Below are 25,282 nucleotides of genomic sequence, written 5' to 3'. Positions count from 1 at the left end.
CTGCACTGGGACTGTAGCTCCTATTGTAACAGGACTGTTCTACTGCACTGGGACTGTAGCCCCTATTGTAACAGCACTGGGACTGTAGCCCCTATTGTAACAGGACTGTTCTACTGCACTGGGACTGTAGCTCCTATTGTAACAGCACTGGGACTGTAGCCCCTATTGTAACAGGACTGTTCTACTGCACTGGGACTGTAGCTCCTATTGTAACGGGACTGTTCTACTGCACTGGGACTGTAGCCCCTATCGTAACAGGACTGTTCTACTGCACTGGGACTGTAGCCCCTATTGTAACAGGACTGTCCTACTGCACTGGGACTGTAGCTCCTATCGTAACAGGACTGTTCTACTGCACTGGGACTGTAGCTCCTATTGTAACAGGACTGTTCTACTGCACTGGGACTGTAGCCCCTATTGTAACATGACTGTTCTACTGCACTGGGACTGTAGCCCCTATTGTAACAGCACTGTTCTACTGCACTGGGACTGTAGCCCCTATTGTAACAGGACTGTTCTACTGCACTGGGACTGTAGCCCCTATTGTAACAGGACTGTTCTACTGCACTGGGACTGTAGCCCCTATTGTAACAGCACTGTTCTACTGCACTGGGACTGTAGCTCCTATTGTAACAGGACTGTTCTACTGCACTGGGACTGTAGCTCCTATTGTAACAGGACTGTTCTACTGCACTGGGACTGTAGCCCCTATTGTAACATGACTGTTCTACTGCACTGGGACTGTAGCTCCTATTGTAACAGGACTGTCCTACTGCACTGGGACTGTAGCCCCTATTGTAACAGGACTGTTCTACTGCACTGGGACTGTAGCTCCTATTGTAACAGGACTGTTCTACTGCACTGGGACTGTAGCTCCTATTGTAACAGGACTGTTCTACTGCACTGGGACTGTAGCTCCTATTGTAACAGCACTGTTCTACTGTTCTGCTCATCTTTTCCCAGCATGTTTTGGGAGCTGAGGCCACAGTTTCATCCTCAGTGAAGCCTCGAGCCGTGGAATCACAATCATGGCGTCCTCGAAGGGACTGACTCTGCTCTGCCTCCTGGTGTTGACAGTTGGAATGGCAGGTGAGGAATAATGAAGGGTTGATCTATACATTAGGTGGTTGGATGGCTAGAGAGAAAGACTAAGGGAAGGATGGAGACAGGGAAGAGACTCTATATACAGCATACTTCTAGAGAGAGAGTCGCTCAGGAGCACAGGCGGGGGGGGGAGTAAGAGATGTGGTGGGATAAGAGGCAGTTCACCCAGCAGAGTCACCCCTCTTCTGTACAAATACAAACACATCAACTCACACACACGCTACTTCAACACACACACACTGCACTATCACACATCAGCTCACACACACTGCACTAACACACACACTGCATCTACAAACACATCAACTCACACACTGCATCCACACACACTGCATCTACAAACACATCAACTCACACACTGCATGTCACGGACGTCCAAAGGGACAAACCGTGGAGAGCAGGAGAGCGGAAAAAGACCCATATGCGTAGCGGCGGCACGGGAAAAAGGCCCGGGCTCGTTAGTGCAAAGAGTTCAGGAGTGCCGTATAGAAACCTACGCCCTCAGGTAGCGGACGTGGGGCGCCCTGGTGCTAGGCGGGTCTCAGGACATCCGAACGTCAATGCTGAGCGAGGGCAGAGTGCAAGACCCGGAAATATATAGGCCAAGGGAAAGAGAGGGACCGGAAGGGCAGCAGGCAGGAAACTAGGGACAGGACAGAGTAGGAGCGCCCTCTGGCTGCAGAGGGCATGACACTGCATCCACACACACGTTACTTTAACACACACACCGCACTATCACACATCAGCTCACACACACTGCACTATCACACATCAGCTCACACACACTGCACTAACACACACACTGCATCTACAAACACATCAACTCACACACTGCACTAACACACACACTGCATCCACACACACACACATCAACTCACACACACTGCAATAACATACACACTGCACCTACAAACACATCAACTCACACACTGCATCCACACAGTGCACTAACACACACACTGCATCTACAAACACATCAACTCACACACTGCATCCACACACTGCACTAACACACACACTGCATCCACACACACATCAACTCACACACACTGCAATAACATACACACTGCACCTACAAACACATCAACTCACACACCGCATCCACACACTGCACTAACACACACACTGCATCTACAAACACATCAACTCACACACTGCATCCACACAGTGCACTAACACACACACTGCATCTACAAACACATCAACTCACAAACTGCATCCACACACACTACATCTAAAAATAGAATGCATTAACACACATCAACTCACACACTGCATTAACACACACCATCTGACACACATGAACTCATACACTGCATCTACACACACACACTGCATCTGCATGCATCAACACAAATACATTAACAAACAATGTACAGTATGTACAGACACAGACAACGCCATACACTGTTTCAAACTCTATGCATCAACACACACGCTGTATGGACATGTTGTAGATATGCCCTGTGGGCTTACATTGTGCCCACACTCTACTCGGGCTCAGTGCTTTCCCCTCACACACCAAGGAGCAGGCTGAGAGTACTGTATTAAGACGGGAACCAGTCGGATTATACCCCAGACTCCTGAGTGGGCAGGGAGCTGCCGGGTGAAATTTGATGGCAGAATCTGAAATATTTAAAAAATCGGTGATGAAAAATTCTCCTCTTGTCTCTCTCTTTCTGTTCGTCCCTCTCTGTCCAGGGTGTTCAGGAGAGTTGCAATGCCATCTTTCTCCAGCAGGGGTGCTGCACCCAGTGCAGGGACTGCTGGAGAAGTTTGGGGCAGGGCCAGGCTGTGCCTCGAGGGGACTGGGTGAGAGGGAGACACATGTGATCAGTATAGGACGAGCCACCCGGAGCCCTAGTCGCGAGGTGTGAACTTGGCATCAGCCTCATCAGTGTCATACAGGGCCAGGCAGCGTGTCTCTCAGTCAGTGGGTCCCTCAGTCAGTGTTTCCTTTAGTCAGTGTGTCCCTCAGTCAGTCTGCATGTCCCTCAGTCAGTCTGCATGTCCCTCAGTCAGTGTGTCCATCAGTCAGTCTGCATGTCCTTCAGTCAGACTGTATGTCCCTCAGCCATTGTGTCCCTCAGTCAGTCAGTGTGTCCCCCAGTCAGTCTGCATGTCCCTCAGCGTGTCCCTCAGTCAGCGTGTCCTTCAGTCAGTCAGTGTGTCAGTCAGCATGTCCCTTAGTCAGTTGGTGTGTCCCTCAATCAGTCAGCGTGTCCCTCAATCAGTCAGCGTGTCCTTCAGTCAGTCAGCGTGTCCTTCAGTCAGTCAGCGTGTCCCTCAGTCAGTCAGCGTGTCCTTCAGTCAGTCAGTGTTTCAGTCAGCATGGCCCTCTGTCAGGGTGTCATTGCAGCAGTATTAGAACCCGTGTTCTCTCTCTGCAGGTGACTGTCCTCCTCCGCCCTCTGTCCCTGTTTCTCCCTCACAGTCGCCCCCTGGCCCTGGTCCTGCGCTCCAAACACACAGTGCACTGGCTGCTGCAGGCCGAGAGAGTGCAGCAGGGGCTCCCTCACCTCATCCAGGTCTGTCTCTCTCCTCTCTCCTCTCCCTTGCCTTATCCAGGTCTGTCTCTCTCCTCTCTCCTCTCCCTCACCTCATCCAGGTCTGTCTCTCCTCTCTCCTCTCCCTCACCTCATCCAGGTCTGTCTCTCTCCTCTCTCCTCTCCCTCACCTCATCCAGGTCTGTCTCTCTCCTCTCTCCTCTCCCTTGCTTTATCCAGGTCTGTCTCTCTCCTCTCTCCTCTCCCTCACCTCATCCAGGTCTGTCTCTCTCCTCTCTCCTCTCCCTCACCTCATCCAGGTCTGTCTCTCTCCTCTCTCCTCTCCCTCACCTCATCCGGGTCTGTCTCTCTCCTCTCTCCTCTCTCCTCTCTCTCACTCATCCAGGTCTGTCTCTCGCCTCTCTGCTCTCTCTCCTCTTTCTCCTGCCACCTCGGCCCCTGCAGCACCAGTGTGACTCTGGCCTCTCTCCCTGTCTCTGCCAGGTGTCGGAGAGCTCCAGTGTGGACTGGACAGCCCTTGGGGGGTCTGTCACGGTACAGTCAGTCAGGGGTCTGCCCTCTCGGCCCCGCACTCTGCTGCTCTGGGCTCTGAATCAGCACTCCTCTGTCACATCCCTCGTTCACACCCCCCGTGCCAACCGCATCTACATCCGGCTGGGCAGCGGTGAGTGAAGTGCCTGGCGTGAGGCAGAGAGTGGGTACCAGCCAGCTCTGACGAAGGGTATGTCTTCCTGTGCCCTGCAGATCCCATGATGCCGAGCGCCTGTGTGCTGCAGCCCCTCTTCCTGTCCCAGAACTACCTGACCTCTGACCTCCAGCCACAGGAAGTGAAGGGCTGCTCAAGCCCCGGGCAGGGTCACAACCCGGAAGTGCATGTGATCGATCTCCACTCAGCGGGATCATCGCTTTGCGGGTGGGTGCAGGCGCTATTTAGACATTATTAATTTATAGTGATTAATCAGTTTTGTGCTCTGGGGAAGGGGTGATCATATCCAGGCTTCTTTGACAGGTGTGTGTCTTCTCCTCTCTCAGCTCTGTGCAGGTGGAGGTGGAGGTGTCTCTGCAGCCCCCCACTGCAGGCCGGGCGCTGTGGGGGGGGGTGGTTCTGGTTCTGAGGAGCAGGTCAGCCGTCAGCTGGGCCCTCCTGGCCAGGGATCTGGAAACCCACGTCACCACCTTTGTGAGTGTCTCTCTCTTCTTTGCCCCAGCGTGGCACAGTGGGCAGAGTTCCGAGCTCAAACCCCAGGGGGAAGGGTGCTCTAGTGACACACCCAGGTGTTTAAATGAGTGTGAATGGAAGTCACATTGGATGAAAGGGACAGTCAAATAAATTAGTAATAATTAGTAACTGTCGTCAGACACGCACTGGGGGTTGTACAGTCAGTCCCAGGTACTAGACGGACAGGATAGTGTCAGAGAAGCTCTGCCCAGTGTCAGTTTTGCTCAGTGTGTTTGTAGTGAGTGTGCTGTGCTGCTGCTCCTTTCTGTCCAGGTGATAACAGTGATAGTCGTCTGTCCTCCCTCTCCTTCCCCTCTCTCAGTCCTCCAGCAATGTTGTTGCTCGCTGGGCCCCTGACCCCCGTCTGACCCTGACCAGCCAGATCTCCACTGACCTCCTCATGACCTCTGACCTCCTGGCCTGGGCTAATCAGATGGGCTTTTCCAACCTGACCTCATACACGGAGGCGGAGCTGGCCAATCGGTTTGTCGTAAAGCTGGTGGGAGGAGGTAGCGTAGCAGCTAGCCAATTGCATTCGTTTGCTCAAGTGCTTGTGTATGGTTCAGTAAATGTCTTTATTTTCAGAATTATACAAATCGGAGTTCCAAAAAAAATTTCTGAGCTCTTTTATAACAAAATTGAGACAAAGGCACCAAAATTCAGAGCTAGGTGTGATTAAGAATTAAGAATTTAAGAAGTTTATCTGGCATTTAAGAAGCTAGCTAAGGGCAAGGCTCCAGGCACAGATGGATTAACTGTGGAATTTTATGAATTATTTTGGAAAGACTTAAGAGAATTATTATATCAAATCTTTTTGGAGTGCATATCCAATAATACTTTGTCTACTACTAAGAGACAAGGTGTCATTACATTAATCCCTAAAACAGGTAAAATGTTTAGATAGATTGATAACTGGAGGCCAGTCTCATTAATAAATATAGATTGCAAGATTTTCTTGTATGACACTACAAAAATATTTAAAAATGGCTTATTGCAAGTAATTAGTGAGACACAATCAGGATTTATAAAAGGAAGGAATAGCCAAAATAATATATGTTTAGTATTGGATTTGTTAGATTATCGAAATGTAATATCTGGTTTTGGTTTTAATATTATTTTTCGGCTTTTGACAGACTGGGACATGCATTCATTGCTCAAACCTTACAAAATTTTGGTTTTGGCTCCAAATTTATTACAATAATTAACTACTATATAATTAACAGTTCGGTATCTCTTCCTAATGGAACGTCACCACGCTTCCTCATCAGTTGAGGAGTTAGACAAGGCTGCCCCATTTCTCCATTATTATTTAGATTGGCTGCAGAAACATTAGCAATCCTAATCAACAACAGTAACATTAAGCCGTTAAATGCCATGGGCACTCCTATTATTATTAGCCAAATGGCAGACCACACAACATTATTTCTAAGAGATAAAGATCAGGTATCGTTGGCAATTGAAACTATTAAGACATTTTCAAATGCTTCAGGATTATCTTTAAACATTAACACATGTGAATTAATGACTATTCATGATAGCCAACTTGTAGAAATTCAAACGTTCTACAAACCAATTAAGTTGCCAGTCAAATACTTGGGGCTCTGCATAAGTCAAAAGGTAGTAGATAGGATGAATCATTCTCTAGCTAGCAACATCTCCAAAACTCAGGCTAGGCTGAATAGCTGGTAACAAAGAGATATCTCTGGTTAAAACAGAAAGTATCTCCAGATTTATTTACCCAACAGCATCAATCTCCATCCCCACCGCAATAAGTAAAAATATAAATACATTTCTCCTACATCTGGAAAAAGAAAACACATTATATAAGAAAAGGAAAAATGATTAAATCGTATGAAGAGAGTGGTGCAAATATGATAAACTTTGATATCATGACTGGTACCCTAAAGATCAAATGGTTGCGTACTTTTATGAATGACAAAGGCAGCGTCTGCTTTGCTAGTCCTAGGAGAGTAATGGGAGAATTAGGTGACATTGACCTCTTGTTCAGATGTGATTTTCACATAAATAAGCTCCCAATGAGACTCCATCAACAAGTACTGTTATATTGGAAATTGTTATATAACAATAACGTCACCCCACATAATTCTATTTTATGGAACAACATATAAATCCTGCAAAAAAAAGAGGATATTTTATGAGTCCTGGTTTAATAAAGGTATTTGGTCAGTGGTGCATCTACTGTATTAGAAGCTAATGCAGAAGTCTATGAGTATTTTGATTTTGTTAAAAAATATTACATTGAATGCAACCCAAAGCAATTAATTTTTTTTAATTATTGATGCAATTCCAGCTGCTCTTCTGGCTTTGGTGAAAATATTCCACAATCCAGGGTAATATAATTCCCCTTCTACTGAAAGTTAAAATGGGTACTTACGATATTTTATGTAATTATGGCCGAGAGATTTTTCCCAGTAATTTTTAACGATATAGACAAGGATTCTCTCATCTCTGCTAGAACTGAATACATTACTCTCCCCACGCCACCAAAAACGAAAGACATTCATTTTAAAATACTGAATAACAGATATTGCTCTAAAGAATTTTTAAGAAAACGGTTCAGCTTTGACTGTACCACTGTAACACCTGTACCTTTTGCGAATCAGATATTGAAACAACACATTTTTTTTTCTCATGACAGCATTCAACAGCTTTCTGGCACTCTGTAGGTTCTTGGCTAAATAATAATAATATTCGTGTACTTCTAATCTTTAAGGATACTGTTCTTGGGTGTTCCGAATCCAAACACAGAAGTTTGTATAATCGAAAATGTCATTTTCATGTTGGCAAAATTCTACATACATACGTGTAGAGTAAAAAAACTCCTATGTGCTTTCAAGAATTTTCTAACTCCTTTAAGCTATACTCAAAATGACTAAATATATTTAAAAAATAAGCTTGGCGAGTTGGTCTACAAAAATCTTTTGGAATATAAACTTATATAACACCACATAACCTCTGTACTATGGACAGTTTTTTTTTCCCTGTTCCAGTCGCTTGACGTTACCTTTGTTCTGTCATGTTGTGACATCTGTATATTTGTATGTATAAACTGTACCCCTGTTTGTGGCATTTTCCCCTTTTGTGTTTAAAAAATAAAAAAATCTAAAAAAAACCCTCCTCTCTGCAGACCGACCCCCAGGGCAGCCCCAGCCGGTCCCCGGCCCCAGGCTGTGGCCCCAGCAGGCCCCCGGCCCCGGGATCGAGGCGCTGCAGGTGCAGCAGTGGCTGAGGCAGGGGGCAGGGCGCGGGGGGCTGCTGGGGAATGAGGGAGAGGAGGAGGAAGGAGCACAGGCAATGCATGTGCTGTGCCAGTGGGGGGCGCTGTCCGTCACCATCGACAGGGAGACTGTAGAGGTAAGTCCCCGCCAGTGCTCCTCAGAGCTGTTAGCGTTGTCCTGCTCGCTGGTGTTTGTAAAAAAAACCCTGCCCCCACCTTCTCTGCTCACCCTGCAACTCACAACTGGCAGCCCGCTGAAGCTCAGCAGGTGTGAGCCTGGTCAGTACCTGGGTGCGAGACTCCTGGGAAAAACTAAGGCTGCTGCTGGAAGAGGTGTTAGTGGGGCCATAAGGGGGCACTCACCCTGCGGTCCATGTGGGTCCTAATGCCCCAGTATAGTGACGGGGACACTATACTGTAAAAAGGCGCCGTCCTTCACATGAGACGTAAAACCGAGGTCCTGACTCTCTGTGGTCATTGTGGTCAAATCCCAGGGCGTGTACGATTAGGGGTGTTAGCCTGGTGTTCTGGCCTAATTTCCCCCTGCTCTTTACCAATCATGGCCTCCTAATGATCCCCATCTCTGAACTGGCTTCATCACTCCGTTCTCCTCCCCGCTGATAGCTGGTGTGTGGTGAGCGTTCTGGTGCGCTATGGATGTCGTCACATCATCCAGGTGGGGCTGCACATTGGTGATGGTGGAGGGGAGCCCCTATTACCTGTGAAATGCTTGAGTGGAGAGTCCAGAAAGGCGCTATAGAAGTGTAAGCAGTTATTAATTATGGTTATTGCTCTCATGCAGCCTGTGTCGGCAGTGACCCTGAGTGACCCCCGGTGCGGGGCACAGTCCAATGGGACACACTTCTTTTTGGAGTATCCGGTCATTTCCTGTGGGACAGAGGCGGAGTTTCTGTACGCGCCGCGCAGCGTGCTGTATCGTAACACGGTGAGGACACGCCCGCCTCGTGACATCGCTGATGAGTCAGTCGCCACGCTGCTTTTCTTCTTCCAGGTCAAAATAGCAGGGAACTTCAGCCGGAATTAAAAGTGTGATGGGGCCTGTCCCACGGCATGCTGGGTGGTGCCAGCCTCTAAAACATTGGAAATAAAATGAAAGACTTTAGTGCTTACCTTTTTGTTTGTGGACTGTATTATGGTAGGAAGCCAAAAAAAAAGAAATAGAGAAAATAGGAGAAACACAATGGGTGAATGTGGAAATGTTTGGTAGCTGCGGACATTCTTTGTCAGGTCCCAAACCTGCTTTAGAGTCAAAACCACATTCGGAGTCAGGGCCAAATTGAAGCCCTAGGAAACAGCTGCTGGAGGGTCTGTTTTCACAGCGCCCTCTTCTGGACCGGAGGGGTGCTGGTCTCCCCATGCCTGGTGTGACAGTCCTGTATCTTACCCACTGGACCAGCTGTCCTCCTGGTGTGACAGTCCTGTATCTTACCCACCGGACCAGCTGTCCTCCTGGTGTGACAGCCCTGTATCTTAACCACCGGACCGGCTGTCCTCCTGGTGTGACAGCCCTGTATCTTAACCACTGGACCGGCTGTCCTCCTGGTGTGACAGTCCTGTATCTTACCCACCGGACCGGCTGTCCTCCTGGTGTGACAGCCCTGTATCTTAACCACCGGACCGGCTGTCCTCCTGGTGTGACAGCCCTGTATCTTAACCACTGGACCGGCTGTCCTCCTGGTGTGACAGTCCTGTATCTTAACCATTGGACCAGCTGTCCTCCTGGTGTGACAGTCCTGTATCTTAACCACCGGACCAGCTGTCTTCCTGCTGTGACAGTCCTGTATCTTAACCACTGGACCAGCTGTCCTCCTGGTGTGACAGTCCTGTATCTTAACCACTGGACCAGCTGTCCTCCTGGTGTGACAGCCCTGTATCTTAACCACCGGACCGGCTGTCCTCCTGGTGTGACAGCCCTGTATCTTAACCACTGGACCGGCTGTCCTCCTGGTGTGACAGTCCTGTATCTTACCCACTGGACCAGCTGTCCTCCTGGTGTGACAGTCCTGTATCTTAAACACTGGACCAGCTGAACCGCTGGCTACCAATTTATTGCAGACCATTTCTCATTTTGATTTACTTACGGACGAGAAGAGGCTCCTTGTTTTGCTCCTGTTCCCTTGCGATTGTACTATGTTTTCTGTACAATCTCTCCAGTTAGCATGATTAAGTCTAATATCGCTACATAAACGTTTCACATTCATGCTTCTGTAGGGAACCAGAGTGTCAGGGATGACCCAGGTCACGTTGCACTTTTTCTTGCACAGCTTTACAAAGTCGGCGTGAAGTCCATTAGCTCCAATGAGATGTCTCTCACAGGGGAATAGGAGGGAGAGAATGATGGGAGAGTGGAGGAGAATAATATAAAGGCACTGACAGAACGAGTCCAGGGGAGACACAGACAGTGTTATCTGCCTGCTCTGGAGTTGATGGGCTCTAATTAATTGGCCCTAATGGAAGAATACAAAATGTTTTTCTCGCAGTTGTGACATCAGAGTTCTCTCCTGTCTAGGTGTTGCTATGGAGACCCACCTACCCGGTTGCTGTGGGAAACGAGACACAGGACACAGGCTCTGAGGACAGCTGGGGTCTGGGACAGACACCCCTGGCCATTCGTGTAAGAAACTGTATCGATTGCTCATCCATCAGACAGCCCCGTAGGGATCTGCAGTCAGTTGGATGGATGAGTGTTGGACAAGCTGGAGGACTGTCCTGCGGTCAGTCTCCACTGGCCTTGCTTCAGAGTCTCCTCTGAAGGACCAGTGCCTTGGTCAGCAGGTCGGTGAGAGAATCAATCATATTGGGGAATTGTTAGTTGTTAGCTGTGATTCATTGAGTCAATGTGTCAATCTGTTACTAAGTCATGTACCTGCAGTGAGTCAAGCAGGTCCTTGATCAGTCTAGCACTTAAGGTCAGTGATTCTGGCAGGTTCTGCTGGGGGCTGTCCAGTCAGTGGGTGTTATCTGGAGTGTTAATGGGCAGTGTGGTGTCCAGTCAGTGGGTGTTATCTGTGTTGGTAATGGGCAGTGTGGTGTCCAGTCAGTGGGTGTTAGTCCAGTCAGACAGTGTGCTGTCCAGTCAGTGGGTGTTAGCTGGGGTGTTAATGGGCAGTGTGGTGTCCAGTCAGTGGGTGTTAGTCCAGTCAGACAGTGTAGTGTCCAGTCAGTGGGTGTTAGTCCAGTCAGACAGTGTGCTGTCCAGTCAGTGGGCGTTAGCTGGGGTGTTAATGGGCAGTGTGGTGTCCAGTCAGTGACTGTAATGACCCCTGTGTCTCTTCAGTTCAGCTGTCTGGCTCCAGTCCCTCCCCGGCCCAGTGCTCCCAGTGTCCTCCCACGCCCCAAGGCCAGACGCCCAGGGAATGTGCTGGACAGGGGGGCCCCTGGGAGCCAGAGGGGTGAGAGAGGGCCCCTATTCTCCCTGGAGCTGTATGCTTCACAGACCTTCCAGCAGAGAGAGGCAGGGCCCTGTGTCATTGCTGCCAACAACAGGGTCTTTGCGGAGGTGAGAGACGCGTTCCTCTACTCACCATACCTGTCCATCACTCTGGGCTCAGTGACCGTGTGTGTTCACACCTTGATTCCTCTAGAGCTGCGTGTTCACTTTCGATCTGGCATACTCACTTCTAGAGCTCTGTTCACACCTTGATTCCTCTAGAGCTGCGTGTTCACACTTTCAATCTGGCACATCCTTCTAGAGCTGTGTTCGCACCTTGATTCCTCTAGAGCTGCATGTTCACTTTCGATCTGGCATACTCACTTCTAGAGCTGTGTGTTTACATGTAGATTACGATTTAGGTCTAGAACTGTCCTATTTCTTCATTTATTTGCAGTAACACACTGTCTCTCTCAGTGCAGTGTTAATGTACTGTAGTGTCCAGTCAGTGTGTCTGTTTTAACTCCTCTCTCAGTGTTAATGTCTCTGTCTCTGCAGGTGTCGGTGCTGGAGGGGTGTGGCAGGCTGGGCGTGAGGGTGCAGTCCTGCATGCTGTCACCCCACTCTGACCCCCAGGCTGAGCCAGGTTGGACAGTCATAGATGGAGGCTGTCCACAGGACCCCTCTGTTACTTTTTACAGTGGACAGGAGGAGAGTGAGAGTGAGGGAGGGGGGGAGCCAGCGATAGAGAGAGGAGGTACCCCTGACAGACAGGGAGACAGACGAGCCAGGAAGGACGAGAGGAGGAGGCAGACAGCGAAGGACGGCAAGACAGGAGCAGAGAGAGCAAGAGAGCGAGACATATTGACACAGATCATGTGTGAGGGAGGAGAGCAGGAGAGACAGAGGAGGACAGCAGGAGAGCAGGAGAGAGGGGAGAGGACAGGTGGAGAGCAGGAGAGAGAGAGGAGGACAGCAGGAGAGCAGGAGAGAGGGGAGAGGACAGAAAGAGAGGAGGAGAAAGAGAGGAGGACAGGAGGACAGGGGCAGGAGCACAAACTGCGGTTCAGTTTCATCCTCCGGCCAGTCTATAATAATTCCGTCCAGTTCCTGCACTGCCGGCTCAGGCAGTGCCTGGTCTCTCAGGGGAGCCCAGCTGGGCCAGGGCCCTCAGGCACCCACGCTGGGGGCCACAGGAAAAGGGGGATCCCAGACAGCACCCCCAGCAGATGCTATGGGCAGACCCAGATGCTTGAACTGGCCCAGAATTCCTCAGTTCCCCAGGTAGGTAGAAGGTGTGGATGTGTTCATTCTAATTTATCACAGGAATATACAAGGTTTCTAATTTACTCCTTTTCCATCTGTTACTCTTTATCTCTCTCTTTCCCCCTGTCCCTCTCCCTCTCTCTCTCTGTCCCTCCCTCTCTCTCTCTCCCTCTATCCCTCTCTCTCTCCCTTCTCTCTCCCTCTATCCCTCTCTCTCTCCCTCTCTGTACCTCTCTCCCCCTCTGTCCCTCCCTCTCTCTCCCTCTGTCCCTCTCTCCCTCTGCCTCTGTCCCTCTCTCCCTCTGTCCCTCTCTCTCCCTCTCTCTCTCTGTCCCTCTCTCAGTGTGTCTCTCTGGATGAGCTGTGCACAGGCCGTCTCCCCTCCCTGCTCTCCGTGTCCCAGTGCCCCGAGTGTGCCCAGTTCAGCTGGACAGTCTCTCGGCCCATGCTGGTCACTCAGTCTGTTGAAGTGGTCCAGGTTGCTGCTCACACTGCTGGTCAGTGCAAAACTCCTCCCACTCCCTCTCACATTCACATTTCAAACAGCTTTATTGGCATGACTGATGAATGACAGTGTTGCCAAAGCAGACACAGTCAATACATCCACAGGCATTTACAGTACAAACAATGACAGGACATTTCCATACAACATGCCTGAACTGCCTCCTTCTCTCTCGCCTGTTCCCTCTCTGAACTCTCCCACTGCCCTCATCCAGTTCCCTTCTCTCTCAGCCTGCCTGTCGTCCTCGAGCTCTCTGTAAACCACCCTGCTTGTTCTGCTGTCTCGTGTCTGCAGGACAGAGGGTCCCCAATCCCAGGATGGCTGTGCTGTCCACTCCGAGCCCTGCGGTCTCCAGTACGTGCCTCTTGCGCTGTGATTGCTAACGGACTTTCTTGAATTCTGTGTCGACATACGACGTGACCTGCCTCTCCCTGCTGCCTCTCTCCAACCTTCAGGTCCAGCGAGTCTGGACACTGCAGTCGTGGCAGGAATCTCTTTCATAGCCTTTCTGATCGGTGTCAGTCTCACGGGGGTGCTGTGGTGCATCTACTTCAAAACTGGTAATACTAACCTAGTGACTCTGACCAAGCAGTCTGAGACTCTCCAGGCTGGACTGGGCTGACTTAACTGTGATCTTAATTAGTTTTTTACTGAGATTATAATCAGACTCACACTGACACTGACTCTGACGGAGCAGTCTGAGACTCTCCAGGCTGGACTGGACTGACTGTACTGTGAGCTGGATTAATTACAAACTGAGATGTTTCTCTGAATTCTGATGATTTTTTGTCAGATTTAATTAACAATTGCTAAAACAATTGTTGAAGGGACACCAGAGCAACGAAGGAGGAGTTCCCTAAACAAGGCGGATCGAACCACTGTGGACTCCCGGAACCCCCCTATCCTGGTGGAACATTCCAGCTGTTCTCTGTAGAGGTGGGAGAGTTTGTATAAACACTGAGGTATGGGGGACACACAAACACTGATACTTGCCAACACCTACAACAGACAGGAATTACTGTTACCCCTGCCTACAGACAAATAGAATTCTTGTTTTTGTCACAAACATTCTGCTCCCAAGAATAAACAATAGTTCCAACTTTTCAAATAAGGGCAGTCTAAGCAGAGTTGATCCAGACACACTGTTATACACACTGACACAGACACACACAGTCCTAGACACACACTGTTATACACACTGATCCAGGGCACACACTGTTACACACACTGATCCAGACACATGCTGTTATACACACTGACAGACACACACAGTCTTATACACACTGATCCAGACACACAGTTACAGTATACACACTGTTCCAGACACACGCTGTTATACACACTGATCCAGATATACACTGACACAGACACACACGTTTTTATACACACAGACACACACTGTTACACACACTGATCCGGACACACGTCGTTATACACACTGGTGGCTATCTAATTTACGCACACACATTGGATTGAATTATTACCTTTCTTCCAGTGTGGAGAGAGACCGCAGAAGCACAGAAGAAGGGAAAGATAGCAGATCTCTTTCCACTGTGTGTGTGTGTGAGTGAGTGTGAGTGAGAGAGAGAGAGCGAGCAGTGAGAGGAGTGTTTGAGAGCCCAGCTGTCAGATCCTGGACCCTGGCAGAGCAAAGTGTTTGGTGAGAAACAGTTCTTTTTCTGAACGACTACATGAATGTAAGACCCTATATTTTTATTGTAGTGTAACTATTCAGCTGCTGGTTTTTCTTGTGTTTTAAACTTTTACTATCTGGTTTCTCAATAAAAAGTGCTCTGTGTGTTACAGTGTTGCGCAAAACCCAGCAGTATGATAGTGGGGTGTTTCTGTTCAGACCAGCATGCACACACACACACACCTCTGTCACGCCTCACCCCAGAGTGAGTGAGGCCATCTGAACATTACATCCTGACCTTCAACCTTCTGCCCAGCTGGTCGTGCACGCTGGTCAGGCTGGTAGTCAGGAAGTATACAAGCCTCAGTGCTGGCCGGAGAAGGAATGATTTTTTTTTTTTGCTCGGCTGTTTTTGAAACCTCAGAGCTGTTGACATTAGATGTCCCAGCACCACTCAGGCTAGAACCACAGTCCTGTCCGGAGTTTGTGCTGTACCCCCCTCTTGTGGGCAGACTGGGAATTGCACGTCTGGAGTTGTAGTTGTTTTTATTTTCTTATTTAACATTAAATAGAACATAAAAAAGTGCTCAAAAATAAAAAAAATAATGTACAAGGAAAGGTCCCACATCTAGATCACATTACCTCTAGGGAGCAAAGCAGCAAATGTCATTCGGCTTCTGCTTATCCTTCTTCTTCTTATTATTATACTTACACAGTGTTTTCTGGACTCTCCACTCAAAGCACTTTACAGGTAATAAGGGCTCCCCTCCACCACCACCAGTGTGTAGCCCCACCTGGATGATGCAATCACAGCCAGAGTGCAACAGTACACTTGCCACACACCAGCTCTCAGTGGGGAGGAGAACAGAGTGATGAAGTCAGTCCAGAAATGGGGATTATTAGGAGGCCATGACTGGTAAAGGCCAGGGGGAAATTTGACCAGGATATTGGGGTTAATACCACTACCCTTTTTTTAAAAACAGGATTTTTTTTAATGACCACTAAGTCAAGCCCTTGGTTTAATGTCTTGGACAGGGCATAGCACAGATCACGCAACCTCCTAGGGTCCCAGTCCAGCATAAACCACACAGCACAGCCCAGAGATCACAGCTGGGCTCCCAGTCTGAGATGAGCCCCTCTAGCCCAGAGATCACAGCTGGGCTCCCAGTCTGAGATGAGCCCCTACAGCCCAGAGATCACAGCTGGGCTCCCAGTCTGAGATGAGCCCCTACAGCCCAGAGATCACAGCTGGGGTTCCCGTCCAGAGTGAGTCTTTCAGGGCTGAACACAGTGGGACAGATGTTTTGAAGTCGGTTGCCCTGGGCCCTGAGGTTCTGGTCCAGTAGAATGGAGACACAGGGAGGCATCTGAGCTGCCCAGACGGAGCTCAGAAACTAAGACGCTCAACAAGAGTGTGTGTGTGTGTGTGTGTGAAGCCAGGCCCGTGACCCACTGTGGGCATCACCCACTTCAGCTCTGGGTGTCGATGGCCATGCTGTACCCACAGTGGGCCTCCTGGTGGCGCCGCAGATCCACCTTGCGCTGGAAGCCTCGGGAGCAGGAGGGGCAGGAGAAGGGCTTGTAGCCACTGTGCTTGCGGCTGTGAGTAATGAGGTTGGAGCTCTGACTGAAGGCCTTCCCACACACCTGACACACATGTGGCTTCTCACCTGACAGACAGAGACTGGGGTTAATACAGACAGTCCTGTACACTACCACTGAGAGAGAGAGAGAGACACTGGGGTTAATACAGACAGTCCTGAACACTACCACTGAGAGAGAGAGAGAGAGAGAGACACCGGGGTTAATACAGACAGTCCTGTACACTACCACTGAGAGAGAGAGAGACACTGGGGTTAATACAGACAGTCCTGAACACTACCACTGAGAGAGAGAGCGAGACACTGGGGTTAATACAGACAGTCCTGAACACTACCACTAGAGAGAGAGAGAGAGAGAGAGAGAGAGAGAGAGAGAGAGAGAGAGAGAGAGAGAGAGAGAGAGAGAGAGAGACTGGGGTTAATACAGACAGTCCTGTACACCACCACTGAGAGAGAGACTGGGGTTAATACAGACAGTCCTGTACACCACCACTGAGAGAGAGAGAGAGAGAGACACTGGGGTTAATACAGACAGTCCTGTAGACCACCAGAGAGACACTGGGGTTAATACAGACAGTCCTGTACACCACCACTGAGAGAGAGACACTGGGGTTAATACAGACAGTCCTGTACACCACCACTGAGAGAGAGAGAGAGACACTGGGGTTAATACAGACAGTCCTGTACAACACCAGAGAGACACTGGGGTTAATACAGACAGTCCTGTACACTACCACTGAGAGAGAGAGAGAGACACACACTGGGGTTAATACAGACAGTAACAGGAGTTGCTCACCTGTGTGTATGAAGGTGTGCTTCTTCATATCAGATTTCTGGTGGAACCTCTTGCCACAGTACTGGCAGGGGTAGGGCCGTGTGTCCGAGTGGATGAGCAGGTGAGTGGACAGCGTGGACGAGCGCTTGAACACCTTTCCACACACCTTGCAGCTGAAACTGCGCTCCTGAAACAGCACAGTTATCACATATTTTCCAGTTCAGCCTCGCTGTGTTGGAACATACTGTAGTATTAAAAGTGAAAGCTTTAGAAATACCAGATTCCCGCTTTCACATCGAGTCCTTCATGATATCTCCAGCTTCACAATTATAAAAACACATTGAAAGGCAAGAAAAGAAGACAACACTCCTGAAAATGCCCTTTGCTCTTAGACCTTACCTTGACCCTGCACTGGATGCCCAGTTCCGGCCTGAAGCCATACGATTGGCTGCTAGCCTTGGTGTAGCCAGCCAATGGGAGGGCCAGCCTGCTGACATGTGACCTGCGCAGGTGTGTCTCCAGGCCAGGAGAGGAGGAGAAGAGCTGGGGGGGATCAATAACAGATTCATTAACTTCTTGACAGACCCGTGCTGTTGCTTTATCACTTTCTTCAGTGGGCACACGGCTGGGCTGCGACCTCACTCACCTTCCCACAGAGGGGACACCGGCCGGGCGCGGGCTTGCAGCCCAGGGGCTCCCCGCTCTCGCCCTGCCCACGGCTCTCGCTCAGCAGGGCGCACAGGAGTCTCTCCAGGTTCCCCTCCCTCTCCGGACTCCCATGCAGCGGAGCCCAGGGCAGGCAGGGGGGGCGCGGGGCCGACAGCGCAGACTGCACTTCTAGAGGGGGAGACAGACGAGGGTCAGAGGGCAGAGGGCAGAACTGGCTGACTTCACCACCGCCGGGGTCAGCACAGGCCAGGACCCCGCAGCCTGCAGGAGCGGTCGGTCGAGCTCACCTGCAGCCGGGGGCAGGCCACAGCCCTGCTCCGTGCGCGAGGCAGCGTGGGGCAGGGCCGTCTGGGGGCCCGGGGGCGAGGCCGGCGCCTCGGCCGGCTCCTGGAAGGCACTGGGTGTGTAAAGGGGCTCCCAGCTGTGGGGGGTCCTCAGCTCGGGGCTCCCCTTTAGCTCCTGCACGCAGCTCACGACTCTGTAGGGAGCTCGCCCTGCGGGAGAGAGGAAGTGCCTTCGCTAGCACGTCTGAACTCACCCAGGATGGGGAGACTGCAGCCCGACACCACCCACCCATCTGCCAGCCCCCTCCCTCCCCAGACCGCCTCCTGTCTTCCCTTTTCACCCTCTCTCCTCCCTCTCTCCTCCCTCCTCTCTCTCCCTGTTCAATCTCTCTCCTCCCTCTCACCCTGTTCACCCTCTCTCCACCTCCTCCCTCTCCCTCTTTCCTCCTCCTAATTCTCCCCTCCTCCCTCTCTCCTCCCTCCTCCCTCTCTCTCCTTCTCTCCTCCTCCTAATTCTCCCCTCCTCCCTTCACCTCCTTACTCCTCCCTCTCCTCCTCCACTCTCCTCCTCCCTCTCTTCTCCTCTCTCCTCCTCTCTCTCACCCCATTCACCCTCTCTCCTCTCCTCCTCCTCTCTCTCACCCTGTTCTCCAGGCTCCTCCGCTCTGCAGTCACTGTCCCCCATGAACCTCAGACCAGGGTAAGATCCTCCCTTCCTGCTGCGGACGAGGAATGAGCGAGGCATGGTGGGAGAGAGAGGGACTGAGGCAGAGAGGGCGAGAGAGGGGGGACAGGAGGATAGAAGAGAGGGGGGACAGGAGGATAGAGACCCCTGAAACACAAAAAATGCACAAGTGTTAGCACCTTGCAGGCTGATTGCAGGCTGATCTCAGGAGCTCAGCAGGATGCTGCTGTAAGTGGTGTTAGTGGACCAGTAGGTGGCGCTCCTCCTTCTGGACCAGAACCTCTAAACCAGTGTCCCAGTACAGTGACCGGGGACACAGGGCTGTAGGAGGAGCCGTCCTCTGGCTGAGACGTTAAGCTGAGGTCCTGACTGCTGCATCATGCAGGCTCTGCTTGAACTACAAGGAACCCGTCATGAACTGGGGTCACTCCGCATCAAGGAGCCCCGCTCAGGATCTCTGTGTGGTTTAAATCTTTCATTATGCTGTGGCTGAGTCCCACCCTCATGTACTGGAGGGCGTTTAGGTGGTGGGCTGGTTACTCTGGGGCTCGTGAAATAAACTCTCCAGCAGGGACACCCCCTCTTCTGCAGGGGGTGCGGGGGGACCCCACAGTGCACCACAACGGGGCAGCGGTGTCAGAGGAGCACGTCAGCTGGACCACGTGAGGGAGGAGTGAGAGAAGTCGCAGGCAAGGCCCGAAACCTCTCTCCTGACAAGCTTTGAAGACGAGACGAGGCTGTCCCCTCCACACAAGCACACCTCGCCCCTGTGTAGGCGTCACACTGCTGTGCTGAAAGGCCAGACCTCAGCCCTCTGTGTCACACTGGGCTCTCTCGTACACAGTGTGACACAGGCTCTATTTGGGGCACCATGTGGTAAACCTGCCACAGCACAGAGCTTGGCGACACGTCCTCGCCACACAGCATCTCAAACAAACTGAAATCAATTCCTTTGATTTCGATTAGAAAAATCTCTACTGAATTTTCATCAGCCTCTGTTTCTACCATCATCCTCAGACCTGTAGAGTAACTGTAGAGACACTCAGTCCAGCTCCTCTGTATTTTCACATTAACACTCCATCATCATCATCCTCAGACCTGTAGAGTAACTGTAGAGACACTCAGTCCAGCTCCTCTGTATCTTCACATTAACACTCCATCATCATCCTCAGACCTGTAGAGTAACTGTAGAGACTCAGTCCAGCTCCTCCGTATCTTCACATTAACACTCCATCATCATCATCCTCAGACCTGTACAGTAACTGTAGAGACACTCAGTCCAGCTCCTCTGTATCTTCACATTAACACTCCATCATCATCATCATCCTCAGATCTGTAGAGTAACTGTAGAGACACTCAGTCCAGCTCCTCTGTATCTTCACATTAACACTCCATCATCATCATCCTCAGACCTGTAGAGTAACTGTAGAGACACTCAGTCCAGCTCCTCTGCATCTTCACATTAACATTCCATCACCATCTGTAGAGTAATTGTAGAGTTTATCTGTAACATCAAACTAACGCTCCTATCTTCTACATCATGTTGGCTGAGGCACTGCTTTGATTTCCTGATTCTCCGTATTATCTGAACACCATCGGCAGATCGCTTCCTCCTATTGAAGGCACCAAGACAGGAGAGCCCCTGCCCCAGGCCTGTGGGGGCTGCATGAGAATCCGCTCCGGAGGCAGTCAGCGTGTGCTGGGGAGAGCTGGGGAGCTAGAGCCGTCACAGCAGGGTGGTTCTGTAGTGTACGGCAGTGCGTACGGGTCGCCTGAATTTGTGCTCCTTTCTTTACACAACCAGACTGATGCACCAGGTTTTTTTTAAAAAAAGATGAATTATTTGCTGCCTGCAGTTGTAATCATGAGATCTGGAGTTCCTTCCTCCAGGTCCCTCCCTCTGCACACAGCGCAGTCTGTGGCATCAATGCCACCTTCTCACACACGCACACACACACACAAACACACACACACACACAAAACAAACCTGGCTTTTGTAGAGCTTGTTTAGAGTTAATTTGTTTTCTCATCAGGTTTAAAGAGTTACACGCTTGTTGTGACTCTTGGGTTCTTATTTAGCTGCCTAATGCTTTTGATGAACATACTGTATGACTGTCTATTGTACAGCCATGGCCTTTTCCCAATGCAACCTTTTGTTCTTGATACGTGAACACAGGTTGTCATTGTATGGAATGTATGGTTCCATATTTAATGTATGGATGCAGACAGTGCTGTCTGTTCATGAAACTGCTTTTAAAACCAAGCATAGGATGCCCTTCTTTACACAAAGGGTGGTGGGAGTGTGGAACAAACTACCCACCCTTGTTGTTGAAGCCGATACCCTGGCTTCTGTCAAGAAACAGCTCAGTGCGATCTTGGGATGTGTGAGATACTAGCAATCGAAGGGGCTTTTTTGTGAACTGTCTTGTGCCCTTGGGCGTTCAGATGATGAATAGACGTAGACATTTCTCTGCCCAGCTCTTCGAACGCCTTTGTCATAAACTCACTTCAAACCTCCTTCCCAGAACTGCCCTGGGACAATACGTTATCGTAGACAATAGATCACGCCTGGTGAGTCTGAATTATCGTAGCCAATGCACAAACTCTTTATAACTTGGAGAAGAGCTGCAAAGTGTCACTAAACAAGCAGAGCCTGACTTGGGTGTAACAAAAAACTTTGCCCGCATATGGAAGTGCCTGGTTAATTATGTAAATGAGCAGTTATAACTCATTAATCATACAGCAAGGTATTGAAATCTGTCTGTTAGTTATTTCGCAGAGTAGTAATGGCTACTTTTTATTATTATTATTATTGATGAATTATGTAAATTATAATGATGGGTCGTTAATTATGCAGTAAAAGTATAGAAGGCTTGTAAATATACAACTGGGCAATTATTGTTAATAACACAGCTGAGTAATTATAGCAGGATGTTAATGACTCGTTAATTATACAGCCGAGTATTAATGTCTGGTTAATGTACAGGAGAGGACGGAGGCTTTGTGAACTGCACAGCAGAGTAACAATACTGGTTAATTCTACAGCTGAGTATTGATGGTTTGTTAATTTAACAGCAGGATGTTAATGACTCGTTAATTCTACAGCTGTAGGGGATGGAGGGCTGGCAGATGTACAGGAGAGTGCCGGGGGTCTGGGAGGTGCTGGTGAAATCTACAGCTGACTGAGCCCCAGCACGCCCCCGTACCCCAGACCAATGCGACGCCACTTTCGCCGCCCCCCACCCCCCCACCGCGTGACCCTGCACTCTCTCGACAGCGACGTGGCCCAGTCCTTCGCCCCGAGGCGCCCCGACTTCACCGAGCGTCTCTGCGCCCCTGTTTTCTCCGCTAAGGGAGTATGATTTTCCTGCGGGTCCCCCGTGATTCCTGGTCACACACGCCTGGTGAGTCCGCGTGAGGCTCACGAGGCCCCCAGCTTCACCGGGACTCCACCCCATGACAACACCTCCACCCACAAGAGGGACGCCGTGATCTTGCACTCTGGGGCTCCCGGGCAGACAGCCTGCGGGACGGGTGTGCAGGTGTGCAAGTGTGCGAGTATACAGGTATTCCGGTATATGGGTGTGCGAGTATGTCCGGGTGTACGGGTGTTCGGGTATATGGGTGTGCAGGTGTACAGGTATATGGGTGTGTGATTGTGCGGGTGTTCGGGTATACGGGTGTGCGAGTATACGGGTGTACAGGTATATGGGTGTGTGATTGTGCCGGTGTTCGGGTATATGGGTGTGCGAGTGCGAGTATATGGGTGTACGGGTATATGGGTGTGTGATTGTGCGGGTGTTCAGGTATACGGGTGTACGGGTATATGGGTGTGTGATTGTGCGGGTGTTCGGGTATACGGGTGTACGGGTATATGGGTGTGTGATTGTGTGGGTGTTCGGGTATATGGGTGTGCAAGTGTGCGAGTATACGGGTGTGTGATTGTGCGGGTGTTCGGGTATATGGGTGTGCAAGTGTGCTCACAGGCGGCCCGGGGAGCGCAGGCTGTGCTCTGCAGGTGGGGCTCGAGCACAGCAGAGGAAACACAGGGTCAGAAAAGCATCCCATGTCATACTACAGCTTTCACTGGTCTGGGCTTGTGGTGGAAAATATGAAGAGAGAAAAAACACAAACCAGAATGCCACTGCCCACCTGCCTACATCCACTCCCCCCGTCGCCCTGTTCATCATGGGGGCTCACCCCTCAGCCTGACCCCGTAGCACCCCAGAACCTGCCAGGACCCCTGTCTCTGGTCATGATCACATCATACTGCAACAGACCAGAAAGCCTTCCCATTCCACAGCATGAACACAGCCATGAGCGGGACTGAGGGACTGGGCACTGCCGTTCCTACTACTCATTTCAGCGCTTTGTGCACTGCCTCTGTTGCCAGATCGTGATGAGCTCCGATAGCGGCGCCACAGTTACCTCTTTAACTCTAGATCTGGAGCAGCGCTAGTGACACGGACAGCAGAGTCTGACCAGGAGGTCAGGAGCGCTGTCCCGCGGCTCAGAGACACGTCTGCAGCAGTGTGATCTCTGGGCAGGTGCGTGAGATTTAACAGGACTTCCGCACGTACACGGGCACTGTCTGGATTCTCAGATCTGCTCACTGCAGGGGACTGCTCCTTTTCATACTCAATACAGGTAAGAATACTGGTGTTGGTTCAAACTGATTTTAGTAAAGACTAGTCTAGTACCGACTGATGTATTCCTGTTTAAAAAAAAAACCATTTAAAAAACTGGAAAAACAAATCCAAACCAGGAGAGAGGAGTCTCTCTGGAGCAAAACTCCAATGCAAAACAGCATTTGTGTTATTTCTGGTAATATAAAGTGTGTTTTATAAAAAAGACAGCACTTACCACGACTTTCTCCGCACAGAGAACACACTGACCAACCGATGAAGAAACTCAGAACCCCAAACTTTCCAGGAGAGACGAGGAGGTGAATTCTGAGCCGGGAGAAGCTCTGCCCGAGGGTCCCAGAGCACGACCGAGGCAGGTCCTGATCCCAGACTCAGGCAGCAAAGGTGAGAGTTACAGCAGTAATTAACTAATTAATGAAGGACACACGGGAGTGCGCCAGGCAGAGTCGATTGAGCAGGGGAGCGTGCGCACAGCCAGTTTCGTACCTCTTCAGCGATAAGTCACACTCCTCCTCCTCTCTCCCTCTCCCCCCAAACCCTCTCTCTCTCTCACAGCATCGCCTTGCAGCATCAAACCACAGTCAGTTTCCTCTTGTGAAACCATGCCCGGGCATAGCTGACACCAGTCCGACAGTCACTCCGTGAGCACACAGAGAGCTGTTGCTCTGGCCAAGCCTGCAGGAGTGCATCACAGAGACAGCATGTGACAACAGGGGCCACAGTCCACTTACAACAGGGGCTACAGTCCCAGTGCAGTAGAACAGTCCTGTTACACTGGGAGCTACAGTCCCAGTGCAGTAGAACAGTGCTGTTACAATAGGGGCTACAGTCCCAGTGCAGTAGAACAGTCCTGTTACAATAGGAGCTACAGTCCCAGTGCAGTAGAACAGTCCTGTTACAATAGGGGCTACAATCCCAGTGCAGTAGAACAGTCCTGTTACAATAGGGGCTACAGTCCCAGTGCAGTAGAACAGTCCTGTTACAATAGGGGCTACAGTCCCAGTGCAGTAGAACAGTCCTGTTACAATAGGGGCTACACTCCCAGTGCAGTAGAACAGTCCTGTTACAATAGGGGCTACAGTCCCAGTGCAGTAGAACAGTCCTGTTACAATAGGGGCTACACTCCCAGTGCAGTAGAACAGTCCTGTTACAATAGGGGCTACAGTCCCAGTGCAGTAGAACAGTCCTGTTACAATAGGAGCTACAATCTGAATTCTACATCTTGAAATCTTTATCCAATGCAAAAAAAATAAAATCAAGTCATTGCGGCTCAGATTTCATCAGCCATTATCAACATTCAAGTCGTAGATACAGAGTGTGTTGGTGACAGAAGCTTTGTCGCTGCAGAAATCGCGGGGTAGATGAGACGCAGCAGGACAGGGGAGATGGTACCTCAGAGCCGGACGCATCTGACGCGGGCTGGGCATTCAAACGGGGGGGGGGGAGCGGGGGAAGGGGCTGAGCGCTTCTCAAGCAGGGCCAATCAGGAACTCAGAGAGGCCCAAACTGTCAAACGGCCACAGCGCCCCAACTGGAGAGGGGGTGGGGGTGGGGGCCTGGGGTACGGGGCATGGCAGGGGGGGGCAGGAAGTGTGAGAGGGGGAGAGAAAGCCACACGCACAGAAGGAAGGAAGGCGAGAGAGAAAAAGAAACGCGCCGAGGGTCAGAGAGAGAGGGAAGCAGGGATGGAGAGAGAAAGTCACAGAGAAGGAAAGCGCACGCGAGAGCGAGCGAGAGGGCCGGAGCTGTGCAGGGAGGGAAA

At 50.5% G+C, this 25,282-nt stretch overlaps 2 protein-coding genes across 2 annotated transcripts; one reads left to right on the top strand and one right to left on the bottom strand.

Moving 5' to 3' along the window:
- The first annotated feature begins 961 nt into the window (after positions 1-961).
- Positions 962-15,045, top strand: engl (endoglin, like). The gene is made up of 17 exons (XM_088933052.1): positions 962-1,089; positions 2,806-2,975; positions 3,495-3,632; positions 4,095-4,275; positions 4,356-4,524; positions 4,644-4,791; positions 5,153-5,339; positions 7,979-8,205; positions 8,871-9,014; positions 10,599-10,703; positions 11,367-11,588; positions 12,018-12,743; positions 13,069-13,222; positions 13,522-13,581; positions 13,683-13,787; positions 14,055-14,163; positions 14,723-15,045. The coding sequence occupies exons 1-16, from the start codon at positions 1,029-1,031 to the stop codon at positions 14,159-14,161; spliced, it is 2,904 nt and encodes a 967-aa protein (XP_088789178.1). The 5' UTR covers positions 962-1,028; the 3' UTR covers positions 14,162-14,163; positions 14,723-15,045.
- Positions 15,046-16,302: 1,257 nt separating this feature from the next.
- LOC148820707 (zinc finger protein Gfi-1b) lies at positions 16,303-23,902 on the bottom strand. Its single transcript, XM_088932776.1, has 7 exons — positions 23,738-23,902; positions 18,832-19,021; positions 18,193-18,399; positions 17,883-18,073; positions 17,642-17,779; positions 17,258-17,423; positions 16,303-16,530 (listed from the first exon to the last, which is right to left on the bottom strand). The coding sequence occupies exons 2-7, from the start codon at positions 18,932-18,934 to the stop codon at positions 16,331-16,333; spliced, it is 1,005 nt and encodes a 334-aa protein (XP_088788902.1). The 5' UTR covers positions 18,935-19,021; positions 23,738-23,902; the 3' UTR covers positions 16,303-16,330.
- Positions 23,903-25,282: the final 1,380 nt, after the last annotated feature.

The sequence above is a fragment of the Atractosteus spatula genome, chromosome 14 (genome assembly GCF_055471065.1).
Source record: "Atractosteus spatula isolate fAtrSpa1 chromosome 14, fAtrSpa1.hap1, whole genome shotgun sequence".
NCBI lineage: Eukaryota > Metazoa > Chordata > Actinopteri > Semionotiformes > Lepisosteidae > Atractosteus > Atractosteus spatula.
Note: the sequence above shows the minus strand (reverse complement) of the source record. Positions and strands in the feature narration are given on the sequence as shown.